Raw genomic sequence first — 15374 nt, 5'->3', positions numbered from 1 at the left:
GCCTCAAGTAAAAATAAAATAAAATAAAATAAATTATATATGTGCCACTCAGGAAGTCTCAACTGCATTTCCTCCACCTCTGCTGCCCCCTTGTGGCCTGACTGTGACAGTGTGGCCTGGACAGGTGGGTGCCATTGATTTCCCTGTTAGGCACTTTGCTGAGGAATGGTAGAGTTGTGGCCAGGCCACCACATTCTCTCCCCTCACTCCCACGTCCTCTTCTGCCCATACAGCCTCATTGAGACCCAACCCACCACCACACACTCCTCGTCCTTCCCCAAGACAATGCCCCCAAAGCTCTTCCCTCTCTCCAACCCTCATTCCCCACCCGTCTCCTCCCTCCATCTTGCCCTCCATTCCCTCATCTTCCCTCACTCTGAAGTCCCCTCCCTCTCACAGCTACCCAAAAGGACCAATGGGGGAGGATGGTGGACACTGTGGTCAGACTGAGCATCTGTAGGAGGAGACGCTGGAGTCCAGATGTTGTCCATACCTTACTCTGCACAACCATGAAACCAACTTTCCCACAACTCCAGTTTTTACTTTAAAAGGCTCAATAGAATTGCTAAATAAAATAGTTACTTTTAAAGGCCAGTTAAAATTTTCAGGAACAGAAAAAATACACATTCTTGTCCACTTATATTCCATCTCAACAACTCAATTCCGTCTTCTTGGTACCAAGGCAGCCATACATATTATAAAAATGAGTTACACCACTGTGTTCCAATAAAACTTTATTTATGGATACTGAAATTTGAATTTTATCTTTTCACATAGCACAAAGTACAAATTGACATTTTACATTAAATATAAACATAAGTTCACAGGCTACACAAAAAAAGTAAATTCAATTTTTCAAACTATAACTTTATGAGACAATTATCAATAAACTGGCATTAAAATAAAAGATGAATTCTTTTTAATTTTATTTATTTACATTTATGTATGAGTGTGCTGCATGTATACCTGCCAAAAGAGAAATCTTTTAACTTGGGAAATACTGGTTACTTTTGGTTGTTCTTGTTGTTTGTCTTATTTTAAACTACAGAGGTTTGAACCCAGGGCCTCACATGAGGGTCAAATGCACTACCATGGAGTTATATCCTCAGTACTTAATTTCTTGATTCTACAATATATTTTCCAAAGAAAACCATATGCATTCTGTCTCATTTAGGGTTTCTGTGCTGTGATAAAACACCATGACTATAAAGAACATGGGAGAAGAGTTTATTTCAATTGCATTTCCATCATCAAAGGAGGTCAGGGCAGAAACTCAAACAGGACAGGAATCTGGAGGCAGAAGCTGAGGCCGAGGCCATGGCAGAGAGGGCTCCCAGGCTTTCCCCCATGGCTTGCTCAGCTTCCTTTCTTACAGCCACCCTGACCAGCACTGCAGAGAGGGCACCACCCACAGTAGGCTGGGCCCTCCCCCATCAATCACTAATTAAAGAAATGACCCAAGGACTTGTGCATAGACCAATCTGATGGAGCGTTTCTCAATTAACACTGCATCCCTCTTCCAAAATGACTCCAGCCTATGTCAAGTTGACATAAATGAATAGCCAACACAAACTGTCGTTTAATTTGTGAGGCAAACAGACCCACAATCCTAGTACAACTTCTAGACCCATTATTTCTCTATTGCTGTGCTAAAATGCCATGACCAGGCAACGGATAGAAGGAAGAGTATATTTGGGAATAGTGTGTAATGGGAGCCCACCAGAGAGGACCACTCAGACACTTCACACCCAACTGAAAGTCTCCATCCCAGCTGGCTGGGACTACACCAAGCACTCAGGGACCAAGATGGGACTACAATCAGGCACTCAGGGACCCAGATGGGACTACACCCAGGACCACAGGGACACAGATGAACCCCAAGTGTCCAGACTGTGGTGCTTTTGAATTTGAAAAACACATCCTGGCATCTCACTCAGCAGCTGCAGGGGCACGACACACAAAAATGTAGCTTAACAGAAGCTAAGGTAAGCTAGCTGGGGCATCTTGACCTCAGGTTCCTATTACACAGTCGGGTTATTTTCCATGGGATTCTCCATCAAGGAGATCAATTCCAGCTAAATTTGAAATGTCCTCAGCAAGAAGGACAGATGGAGGAACCTCTGCACCATCTTGTTCTGTCACCATCGTCCCAGAGGGACAAGAGTCCGTGATGATAGGGCAGAAGACAGAGGTTGGAGCAGGAACTGGGATCTTATGTCTGAACCACATGCAGAAAGCAGAGGAGGCAAGCTGGGAATGATGCACGGTTTTGAATCTTCAAAGCCAACCCTAGTGACACACTTCAAGGCTACACATCCCAAACCTACCAACACTACAACCAACCGCAGACCAAGTATCCAAACATATGGAACTGTAGAGGACATTCTTATTCAAAACACCACACTTGGCTACAAAGAGAGTTCCAAGCCAGCCTGGATTACAAGAGATTCTGTTTGAAAACATAGATACATACATACATAGCTTAAAAGAGATAGAAAGACAATAAACAGTTAAAATATATTAAACCGAGCCTTAGAAAATATAAATTGTCATAGTTATGTGTGTATTTGTGTATTTGTGTGTGTGTGTGTGTGTGTGTGTGTGTGTGTGTGTGTGTGTGTGTGTGTAGGAGAAAGAGACTGAAATACAGAAATCAAAGAATTTATGCAAGAAATCATTGACAGACTGATATAATGATAAGGCTGGTTCATGGAGACTTGATGAACAGGTTATTGCCCACAGAGAAGGGTCCCTGAAAGAACTATCTATAATCTAGTAATCCCACTACTAAGAACAAATCCACAGGACAGGAATTCAGGTATCAGAGACATCTGCTCCATCATATTCACTGTAGCCACTGGTCACAAGACCCAACACATAGAACAGACCCTAGGAGCCCATGGCCAGATGAACAAATTAAAACAATATCCATTCAGCCCTTGGTCCATTTCATGCCAAATTGTATGAAACCCAAGAAAATGCTATTTAACACCAAAAGGAACATGCCTTCCCATAGTTCAAACCAACTGGAACAATAGTCTGGGCTCATCATCTGCTGCCTGGACACAAAGCATGGGCTCCCTGTTCCCACCGCCATAGCCTCAGTCACACCTGAGAGCAGTGGATCATGGCCCCAAGTCATTCCAGGACTCATCCTGGGAGCTTAGCCTGTGGCTTCTACAGACCCACAAGGATTCACACTGACAGTTTAGAGGCTGAATCTGCACTATGGGAACAAAAGTCACCAGGATGAGAGAGGAATGGGAATTTTTCCCCTGGGAGAGAGTCAACAACTCTAGAGCCTGGAATGAGCCCCTGCCCTGGGGGACTCAGAGACTCCTCCAAAGAGACCAAAAAACTTCTTCCTCTTCTTCCCCCTCTTCTCCCTCTTCCCCCTCCTTCCCTTCTTCCCCCTCTTCCTTCTCCCCTCCCTCCACTCAGACCCATGTGCCATAGAGCTGAGAATCATTGAAACATCTCCAGACTCAAGCCTGAAGTATGGAAAAAGAGTCCCAGAGAAGGAAGCTTCATGGAAGGAGAAAATGTGGGACATGTCACTCATGTTGTAGAAGGAAATGTCGCCTTCACTGTAGTCCACAAACACCCCCACACTCTGGGGAGCTTGTCTAAGGGACAATGAAGCCCTCCCTCTGTCTACATAGGCCCAGTAGCCATTATTAGACCGCCCCACAGTCCAAAACCCCCTTTTTGGACACTCTGAGTGCCAGTCTTTCCTCTCCACGTCTTCTGTACAGATGCCCAGAGTCCACGTGCTGCTATCTCCATTCTTTATCTTCACCTCCCAGTAACATCTCCCACAGGAGATGCCTTCAGTGGCCAACACACAATAGAGGCCATCCAGGCACATAGTGGCATCTTTCCGGGTCACACTCATCCTGTCCTGAGAGATGGCAAGGATGGCATGGGCAGAGTCTGGATCCAGAGTGACAGACCCTGTGGGGAGGGTTTCCAATCATAGGAGGTCCTCTCCAGCCCCCAAACAAGGCCACAGCTGTCCCACCACCACCTCAAAAGCTCTTAGCTTCTTCTAGGGGGACAAGTCCCTCACAGAAGAGCCTGTGGCTCAAACCCATGGCTTGCAGCAGGGGAAGGGAACAGAAGGCTGACCAGGGCTTACAAGGTCACAGGGCCCTTGAGAGCCAGACCCAGCTTAGTCGCTGTCCCTCTGCCTCCCACACCACCACCACTGAAACTGTCACCACCTGGATCACCACAGGGGACTGAAGGAGGGACCAGAGCCATGGGAAGACCAGGAGGAGCATCCCTAAGGAAGACAGAGTCACTCATAGGCCTGGAAGTGTTCCTTGCGCCAATCTACAAGAGAAGCACAGGTCATGTGAGGGATTTCACACACTACACCTGTCTGCTCAGGGGCTGTCTTATGAAACACAGAACTGTGAGATGGGTGGAAATGTACCTGTTATACACACACACACACACACACACACACAAACACACACACATAAAAACACACACATAAACACACACACATAAACACACACACACAAACACACACACAAATACACACATATACATACACACAGATACACATACACACACAAAGAGACACACATACACACAGAGAGACACACAAAAATACACACAGAAAGATGCACACATACACATATATACACACATACACACAAACACATACATATATACACATATGCACACAGAGAGAGACACACACATATACACACACAGAGACACACACACATAAATATATATACACACATAAACACACAGAGACATACACATACACACAAACATACACATATACACACATACACACAGAGAGACATGCATACATAGAGACACACAAACACACACACATACTCTTACACAGACAATCTTGGGAAGGACAGGTAGGGCCTTGTGATTCTTCTCTCCTAATCAATAATTCTCTGTAAATCAATGGGAAAGGGACTTCATGAGTCCATCCCTTCTTCCATGCAAGAAAATTAATGGGCCAGTCTGGTGCAGGTCTCCTTTGGGTAGTCACAGCTTCTGACAGCTCCAGAGGACAACAACTACACTGTGCTGACAAGCCTTTATGTCAGCTTGACACCAGGTGAGGTCATCAGAGAGGAAGGAATATTAACTGGGAAGATGCTTCCATAGGATTGGCCCGTGGGCAGGTCCTTGGGCACTTTCTTGATTGATGGTTGATGATGGATTTGGGAGAACCTAGCCCATGGTGGGCAGTGGCATCCCATGGATAGTGGTCATACAGTATATGAGAAAAGAAACTGAGCAAGCCAGGAGGAGCAATCCAGTACTCAGCACTCCTCCATGGACTCTGCATCAGCCCTAAGTCCAGATTCCTGCCCTGTGATTCTTCCTGCCTTGACTTGCTGTGGAGATGGACTGGAAGGGTGAGTCACACACACTTTCCTCCTCAAGTTGCCTTTGTTCATGGTGTTTCATCACAGCCCAGGAAACTCTAAGGCACGTTTTCTGCCAAGACCACAGCATTCTACAAGAGTCACGTACCTGCATACAGCTGGGCCTTCCTCCAGGCTGTAAAAGAACATATTCTCCTGAGAACTCAATCAGAACAGCCCCAAGAACAGTTTACTAACCTGTCCCTCTTTCCATTTAAGGTGAGGCTTTACCCAAGAAGACAGAGGACTCTAAGGAGCTGACTCCTGCAAGATGCAGAGGCAGCAGAGAATTGTGGGAAATTCTCGGGATCACAGATGAGAAAGATTTTGTTGTAGGTTAGGTTCCCCCACTGATCCTGTGATGTGTGACTTTTTAGCTGTCAAATAGCTGGCTGACTTTACTTCAAAACCCAAAATGTAATAACTAAAATAATAAAAATAAAAGTATTCTATAATTATTCAGCTTCACTGTTAATAATCAAAACCCTGCTGTCACGATTTCAAAGAAAACGGCCCCCAAAGGCAGTGGCACTACTAGGAGGTGTGCCTTGTTCAGTAGGTTGGTCTAGTTGAATTAAGTGCATCCCTGTGGAGGCAGGCTTTGGGGTCTCATATATGTTCAAGTAAGACAGACCACTTCCTGTTGCCTGTGAGTCAAGATGGAAGAACTCTCCTCAGCTCCTCTCTAGGACCATGTCTGCCTTCCTGGTGCCTTGCTTCCTGCCATGACAGTGATGGACTAAACCTCTGAACTGTAAGCAAGCCAATTAAATGTTTTCCTTCATAAGAGTTGTCATGGCCTCTGAATAGGTGAGACAGTTGATTGGCTTGATCAGTTCGGGAGGCAACTAGGCAGTGGGACCAAGTCCTGTGCCCATTGCATGAGTTGGCTGTTTGAAACCTGGGGCTTATGCAGGGACACTTGGCTCAGACTGGGAGGAAGGGACTGGACCTGCCTGAACTGAGTCTACCAGGTTGATCACAGACCTCGGGGGAGGATTTGCCCTGGAAGAGGTGGGAATGGGGAGTGGGGTGGGGGTAAGAGGAGGGGGGGAGGGGGGAGAATAGGGGAACCCATGGCTGATATGTAGAACTGAATGGTATTGTAAAGTAAAATAAAAAAATTTTAAAAAAATAAAATTAAATTAAGAGTTGTAATGGTCATGGTGTCTCTTCACAGAAATAGAAACCCTAACTCAGACACTTGATGTGTGGGAAGCTATGTTCGAAAATAAAGTTATCTACGATTGCCAAAAAACATTGTGCCATCAGCACTTTTTGAAAAGTTATATTTGGAGATGTGCTGGAAAGGGAGAATGTGTATAAAACATAGACAGGAAGTGAGTTCTTGTTTGGAGTGCCCAGTGTTCATCATGTAACATATCTCTAAAGCCAGGCACCACTGGCCAAGAGTACCCAGTTTACCATTCCCTCCCACCGAGGTCAGCAGCCCCAGCCTCTGCCCATCACTTTGATCCACACCTCTGAGATAAGAAAGCAGATTCCCTGGGGGTTGACTGTGGAATGGGTGGAGGTCATACTCCAGGATCTGTGACCTCATTTGCTCATAAACACCTTGTGCTGGTTAGGTTTTGTCAATTTGACACAAGGTGGAGTCATCTCAGAGGATGAGCCTCAATTGATAAAATGCCCCCATCAGAACGGCTGTAAGCAGGACAGTGGGGCACTTTCTTGATTGGTGAATATTCTAGAAGGGGCCAACCCACTGTGGGCAGTGCCACCCTGGACAGGTGGTCCTGGAGTGCAGCAGCAAGCAGGCTGAACAAGCCATTGGAGGCAAGCAAGTAAGCCTTTCTCTGTGGTCTCTGCTTCAGTTCCTGTTCCAGGTTCCTGCCTTGAGTTCCCGCCCTGGCTATCCTCAGTGATGGACTGTGGTGTGAAAATGTGTAACATAAATTAACCCTTCTCTCCTGAAGTTCCATTTAGTCATGATGTTTTATCACAGCAAGAGAAACCTAACGGGCAGTGGTGGCGCACGCCTTTAAACCCAGCACTAGGGAGGCAGAGGCAGGAGGATCTCTGTGAGTTCGAGGCCAGCCTGGTCTCCAAAGCGAGTTCCAGGAAAGGCGCAAGCTACACAGAGAAACCCTGTCTCCAAAAAAAAAAACAAAAAAACAAAAAAAAAAAAGAGAGAGAGAGAGAAACCTAACTAAGACATCTTCTTTAATGAAATTTAAATACTGTAGTTTGGTTCTCAGGTACAGACAATAGTCAAGAGCTAATGGAGCCGAAAAAAATCAACAATTTTGTGGACAGGAGTGAGATCCAAAGCACAGGACACATCCAGGAGTCTCATGTGCTCCAGCTCTGGGCTTCCCCTTTCCTGAACCTTCCTCTTATGTCCCCCATAGGGGTTCTAACTCTGTCTAGAATCAAAAGGGGGCACACCTGGCCACATGTGCCACAAGGAACCATTGGACACTGGGACAGTCACTCACCAGCCCTGTAAGCTGCCTTCCTCCGATCTGAAAAACAACACACAGGAGTCAAGTGAGCTACTGGGCACTGAGGGACACCCAGGGCTCAGGAGGGAAAGCATGGCTCACCAAGCTCTTCCTGGAGTGTGCCTGAAAAACAGGGAGAAGACAGGGTCTGTGCACTGGACAGAAAAACAGGAAACACAATTGTTTCCTAGTAGTCTAGACTGCAGACCACCTGACCCCTGACACTCCAGCCATCCTCTCTGGGCTTTCTTGGCCACCGACTCTGATCCCAGAACACTGCATCTTCCCGGGACTCTGGCCCAGTCCTGGGCTGCTGTCATGACTTACTTGTGGTCTTCAGCGCAGCCTCCTTTGTCTTCCGGAATGACTCCTGCTCATGCTGCATTTTCTCCCATTCCTGCCGCAACTGCAGCTTTGATAAATGTTCTCTTCTGAGAAAATGGCATGACCCTAAGACCAGAAGTCCCATCATGGTCACACTCACGGCAAAAGCTGGTATCCAGGGAGAAGCCTGAGGGAAGAAGGGCTCTGTGGCCCAGGCAGAGAACCAGTGAGTGCCACACCTGAGGACAGTCAGCCCAGCACACTCCAGGAAGGCCATCTGCTTCCCAAGCTCTGTAGGAGTGAGGAACAGCCCTCACCTGGGATGAACATGCCCATGGCCTTCTCCTGGCCCAAGATGGGATTGAACGTGGAACAGGTCACATTCCCCAAAGAGCTGTCTCTCACCACCAACGTTGTCTTCATGCTGAACAGTCCCTCATCATCCTCAGTGTGGTTCTCAGTGGATGCTGGGAGCCTCTACCCTCTGGAGTCTCTCCACTGCACCTGGGGCTTCGGGTACCACCCTGAAGTCATGCACACCACACACACACCACCATCTTCTGGACCTTTGATGTCTACTTCAGGGACAGAGCCCAGCACTGCAGGAGGACACATGTGAAGACCCCAGAAGCCACTTTGGGCTCAGGAACCCCAGGATCACCTATGTGTCTCATAGGAACCTCTCATGGAAACATAGGAATTGAACAGGAAAAGCACACCTGTTTTAGGACTAGGTTGAGCCCCTGTTGCCCAACAGAAGAAAGATAACAGGGTCTACTATGGGGAACAGAGCACAGGCCACTCTTTGTTCAACCACAAGATCCAGAGGAAACAGAAGAGGGTTGAACTGGGGTCCTGATATAGAAACCATCATCCATCTCTCCAATAGCCACACACCTGTGACCCCTGGGATAGCAGGCCCACACCCAGCTCCCCAATAGGAAAGACTAAACCCTGAGGGCCTTCCTTACTCTACTCATTCATTTGTCATGAGCATTGATCTTCCTTTAACATTGACTTCTCATTGGGGCATTGATCATCATTTAACATTGACTTCTCATTGGGGCATTGATCATCATTTAACATTGAATTCTCATTGGGACATTGATCATCATTTAACATTGGGGCACTCTGATTTTTCTGCCTACTCCCTAAAATATGAATTTCAACAGCTGGTATTTTATATGACACTGACAGTGTCCCTGGTCCCCAGAGCAAGGACCAGCACATTTTGCATTAATGGATATAGGAATGAGTCACTGTTCCTCATTTAAAAATGGAGGATCAAAATTAAATAAAAGTAAAAATGATGGACCAGAGCCGCAAATGGTGGACTATGCCTGTGATCCCAGCAAAGAGGATCTGACATTCATGATCACCCTCCACTACACATCTGGATCAAGGACAGCCTGCTCTACATGGACCTCCCCTCATTCAATAAATTAAGGAGCCGAGTGACATGATCCCTTAGTTTTCTCCCACACAGGTCACCCAACATCTTTAGAACAGGGATCAGTTCACCTACCTGCCACCTTCAGTTCCAAGATGGCCTCTTCATAGAAGAGACCATGTTTGAAGAAGCAGACATATTTACCACTGTCTGATATCCAGACCTTGTGGATGTGCACAGCAGCCTTGCCTTGGTGGAATTGGTCCTTCACCAGTGATGTCCGTCCTGAATACTCAGCCATCTGCTCTTTCTTCTGTTCTTGTTTGTTCCGATAGACAAATACTGCTTCTGAAAATCTGGTTCGGTACCACCTGAGCTCCATGTTCTCCACACTCATGACAGGAAACAGGGAGCAGGGAAGTGTTGCTTCTCCACCCAGCTCAGCCACAATGGGGTCTGAGGGACCAAACACCTGGAACTCATCTGTGGACACAGATGTAGCAGAAAGAAAGCTCAAGACATATGAGTCAAAGCTGTGTGACATGGGATGTCCTGGGAGCAGGAGGCAAAGGCTAGATGAGGTTGTTCTAGGCATTGTGGATTAGGCATCCAGGACTAATATATAGGAAATCTTCAGACTATGGCAGTGTAGCCTATAAATCACGGTAGAAACTTCCTATTCTGCCGGTGTCTCTGGTCCTAGACCCTTTCATAAAGAAATCACTTGTGCATTCATTCTCCAGCTTGCATGTACAAGGTCAACAGGGTACCTTCCAAGTAGCTGGATCTCAGCTTAGAGCTCGGGTTCAGTAGGTCTGGGGTGGGCCCAAGATCATTCATTTCTAATGGTCTCTGCAGATGCTCACAACAAGACTAATGAGAACACACCTTGAGAAACACAGGTCTAACTGGTCAGTCTTAGACCTCACCAAGGAAACTACCAACCTCCAACCCTAAATTCAGTCTGTCAGCCCACATCTTTCTCCACTGAACTACATGTGAACTTTAAAACATAGAGCAAGGTGCTGGAAAGATGGCTGAGCAGTTAGGAGAACTGGTTACTCTTCCACGGAACCTGGGTTCAATTCCCAGCATGAACAAGGTGGTTCACAACTGTCTATAACACTCTTCTAGATTCTGTAGGCATCAGACATGCAGGTGGTACATAGTCTACATTCTGGAAAAACACCCATACACAGTAAATAAAATACATGGAGCCCAAGTCAATGTTTGTGAAAAGGCACTAGCATTCCCAGAAGCGTCAGTCAATTATTGATAAAGAACAAAGATAACCTGTCTCACTCTAAAAGCCCTTGGCCCTCTAAGACTGGAGGACTGTGATACAGGCATCATGTGCCCCCAAAGAGTTACAGACACTGCGGGCCACCACTAGCTACTTATCACTCTGTGCTGCTCCACTTGGCTCTAATCCACTGTTGCCACTCAACAGACCAGGACTCCTGCCTGCTGTCTCCCACCTCCACTTCTGTGACCCTGTTACATGGATCAAAGCCATATAGCTGCTCTGCTCAAAGCTCAGTCCTGACTCTACGATGCCCACCAGGACCCACAGGGCTGCTCCCACCTCAGGACCTCCCACACTCAGCTCCTGCTTCTCCCTCCCTGGTTCACGGTGCTTCAGCCAACACTGGCCTCCGCAGCTCCTCACAGCCCAGGCACACGGCCAGCTTCAAAGCCATGTGCCCAGCTATGCTCCCAGAGTAGGATGTGGCTATGGAAGTCAGGTTGGCCAAGGACTCAGTTACCATTCTCAGCCTTTCCATTGTCAGCTGATGCTAACATGCTCAGCCTACATTTTTATTGCTATTCACTGTGAAGGGAAAACTATGAAAATCCTGGATCCCAGATACAAAGGAATCTCCCGCATGTCTGAGCATTAAAGACCCTGACAGATTCCACTCATTGAAGTGAAATATGGGAAAAGAGAACAGGACACACTCACTTGTGGACACCCAGGTAAGCAGCTGGGCAAGGACAAACAGGCAGGTGAAATAGCGGAGCAGAGCATCTTGGAAGCAATTTTCCATATCTTCAGAGCTGGGGAGAAAAACAGGTATGATAGACAAAGACAGGGCAGGAGGCAAGAGGCAGGTTACACCAAGAGTTTGAACACATCAACAAGGAGAGAATCATCAGGGCTGGTGTCAGCTCCACAAGACAAAACACATCCATACTAACTGGGTGAAGACCCTGACAGCCCAACACTAACAAACCTCCATGACTGGGTTCCTCTCAGCCCTGCTGAACAAGACCAAGGAGCTGGGACATCCAAGTCATCTGAGAGGAAGCCTTTCCTTTCCTTCCCACCCATCCCCATCCACAGTGCAGCCAAACTCAACCAAGAAAACTAGGCCCTGCCTTTCTCAGCACCTTGAGGAACTCAGAGTAGACATCATCACCTCAGCTCTCCATTATCCGCATACTGCCTGTGACCCTTGAGACATAGAACCTACACCCAGCCCGTCTCTCAGGAGCAGCATGGCTGCCGCCTGTGCCTCTACCCTTCCATAATTGGGACCAGGCATCATCTGGGCACCTTCAGAGACAGACAGGTCTCCCAGAAGGCTGTGGTGCCCATCACAAGTGCCTTGTTCCAGCTTTTGGTTGTGGAGTTGGTCCACACTTCAGTTCCAGCCCAGTCCCTCCATGGTTCCAGGCCATCACCCTACACTCAGCAGGTGCCCACACACACACACACACACACACACACACACACACACACACACATGTCCACAGACAGCTTTGTCCTCATCATCTCTGTCTTTGATAAAGACCCTCCTCAGCCACGGGCCACATCTGAGGCTCGGCTCCCACGCCGCCACCTTGGCGGCTGACATGTCCTCCTCCACCACCTCCTCCTCCCCGAAGGAGGAGACGTAAGAGGAGGAGGACCGGGAGTTCGAGAGCCAGGCCAAGCGCCTCAAGACCGAGGAAGGAGAGATCGGCTACTCGGCGGAGGAGAGCGAGACTCGCCAGGAAGCGACGCCTCAGGCCGGGAGCGACAGCGACGGCGGCGGCGGCGGCGGCGGTGGAGGCGACGGCAGCGAAGGAGGGAGCGGCTGCGACGAAGGCGGCGACAAAGGCGGCGGCGGCGGCGGCGGCCCCCGGAGCGTGCCCCAGTCCATGGAAGGAGGTGGACATCATCATCAAGTTTCTGTCTCCCCTGTTGTGCATGTCCGAGGGCTCTGTGAGTCGGTGGTGGAAGCCGACCTTGTGGAGGCGCTGGAGAAATTTGGGACAATATGCCACGTGATGATGATGCCGTTTAAACGACAGGCTCTAGTGGAGTTTGAAAATGTCGATAGTGCCAAAGAGTGTGTGACATTTGCTGCAGATGAGCCTGTGTACAATGCTGGCCAACAGGCTTTCTTCAACTATTCTGCAAGTAAAAGAATCACCCGGCCAGGAAACACTGATGATCCCTCAGGGGGCAACAAAGTTCTCCTGCTCTCCATTCAGAATCCTCTTTATCCAATCACAGTGGATGTTCTATATACAGTATGCAACCCTGTTGGAAAAGTACAACGTATTGTTATATTCAAGAGAAATGGGATACAAGCAATGGTTGAGTTTGAGTCGGTCCTTTGTGCCCAAAAAGCTAAAGCAGCACTCAATGGAGCTGATATATATGCCGGATGTTGCACACTAAAAATCGAATATGCAAGGCCAACTCGTCTAAATGTCATTAGGAATGACAATGACAGTTGGGACTACACTAAGCCTTATTTGGGAAGACGAGGTTGTTGTTGGCTTATGCTGAAACTTCTTGAAAGAAGCCCACTTTGAAAATGTGTTGCTGTTGAAGCTAATAGTATGATTCAGATAGAGGAAAGGGTCTCCAGAGACAAGCCATTTTGGGAGATCATCCTTCTTCGTTCAGACGTGATGGCTATGGATCGCATGGTCCATTGTTGCCTTTACCAAGCCGTTACAGAATGGGCTCTAGAGATACACCTGCACTTGTTGCTTATCCATTACCACAAGCTTCTTCCTCTTACATGCATGGAGGAAGTCCCTCTGGCTCCGTCGTCATGGTCAGTGGATTACACGAGCTCAACATGAATTGTTCAAGAGTCTTCAACCTGTTCTGCTTGTATGGAAATATCGAAAAGGTAAAATTTATGAAGACCATTCCTGGCACAGCACTTGTAGAAATGGGTGACGAGTATGCTGTAGAAAGAGCTGTCACACGCCTTAATAATGTCAAACTCAAGCCGGGCGGTGGTGGTGCACGCCTTTAATCCCAGCACTCGGGAGGCAGAGCCAGGCGGATCTCTGTGAGTTCGAGGCCAGCCTGGGCTACCAAGTGAGCTCCAGGAAAGGCGCAAAGCTACGCAGAGAAACCCTGTCTCGAAAAACCAAAAAAAAAAAAATGTCAAACTCTTTGGGAAAAGACTTAATGTTTGTGTATCTAAACAACATTCAGTTGTTCCAAGTCAAGTATTTGAGCTGGAGGATGGTACAAGTAGCTACAAAGATTTTGCAATGAGTAAAAATAATCGCTTTACAAGTGCTGGCCAAGCATCTAAGAATATAATCCAGCCACCCTCCTGTGTGCTGCATTATTATAATGTTCCACTGTGTGTCACAGAGGAGACCTTCACAAAGTTGTGTAACGACCAGGAAGTCCTTCCATTCATCAAATACAGAGTGTTCCACAGGAAAGCTTCTGCTAAAACCCTCTCAGGGTTGCTGGAGTGGAAATGCAAGACTGACAAAGCCGTGGAAGCCCTCACTGCACTCAACCACTACCAGATCCGAGTCCCAAATGGTTCCAACCCCTATACATTGAAGCTTTGCTTTTCTACATCATCCCATTTACAAGAAGAGAAGAGCATGTTAGATTTACGTTCATCTTTATTACAGTTTTAAAGCTATACTTCATTAAAAATATTCTAAAATGGTTGATCTAATGTTGCCTTGCTTACTATAAGATCCTGTTCTGTAATAAACATATTTTGCCTCAAGTAAAAAATAAAATAAATTATATATGTGCCACTCAGGAAGTCTCAACTGCATTTCCTCCACCTCTGCTGCCCCCTTGTGGCCTGACTGAGACAGTGTGGCCTGGACAGGTAGGTGCCATTGATTTCCCTGTTAGGCACTTTGCTGAGGAATGGTAGAGCTGTGGCCAGGCCACCACATTCTCTCCCCCTCACTCCCATGTCCTCTTCTGCACATACAGCCTCATTGAGACCCAACCCACCACCACACACTCCTCGTCCTTCCCCAAGACAATGCCCCCAAAGCTCTTCCCTCTCTCCAACCCTCATTCCCCACCCCTCTCCTCCCTCCATCTTGCCCTCCATTCCCTCATCTTCCCTCACCCTGAAGTCCCCGCCCTCTCACAGCTACCCAAAAGGACTAATGGGGGAGGATGGTGGACACTGTGGTCAGCCTGAGCATCTGTAGGAGGAGACGCTGGAGTCCAGATGTTGTCCATACCTTACTCTGCACAACCATGAAACCAACTTTCCCACAACTCCAGTTTTTACTTTAAAAGGCTCAGTAGAATTGCTTAATAAAATAGGTACTTTTAAAGGCCAGTTAAAATTTTCAGGAACAGAAAAAATACACATTCTTGTCCACTTATATTCCATCTCAAAAACTCAATTCTGTTTTCTTGGTTCCAAGGCAGCCATACATATTATAAAAATGAGTTATACCACTGTGTTCCAATAAAACTTTATTTATGGATACTGAAATTTGAATTTCATCTTTTCACATAGCACAAAGTACAAATTGACATTTTACATTAAATATAAACAT

At 47.2% G+C, this 15374-nt stretch overlaps 1 protein-coding gene and 1 pseudogene across 1 annotated transcript; one reads left to right on the top strand and one right to left on the bottom strand.

Moving 5' to 3' along the window:
• Positions 1 to 2583: 2583 nt before the first annotated feature.
• LOC114705832 lies at positions 2584 to 12486 on the bottom strand (annotated as a pseudogene).
• LOC114705831 (heterogeneous nuclear ribonucleoprotein L-like) lies at positions 12441 to 14511 on the top strand. The gene is given in 3 exon segments (XM_037200071.1): positions 12441 to 13344; positions 13428 to 13805; positions 13978 to 14511. Coding segments are annotated over 3 exon segments (1782 nt in total). The 3' UTR covers positions 14478 to 14511.
• Positions 14512 to 15374: the final 863 nt, after the last annotated feature.

This window comes from Peromyscus leucopus, chromosome 16_21 (assembly GCF_004664715.2).
Source record: "Peromyscus leucopus breed LL Stock chromosome 16_21, UCI_PerLeu_2.1, whole genome shotgun sequence".
In the NCBI taxonomy this organism is placed as follows: domain Eukaryota; kingdom Metazoa; phylum Chordata; class Mammalia; order Rodentia; family Cricetidae; genus Peromyscus; species Peromyscus leucopus.
The sequence above is the reverse complement of the archived record's forward strand: the minus strand, read 5'-3'. Positions and strand labels throughout refer to the sequence as shown.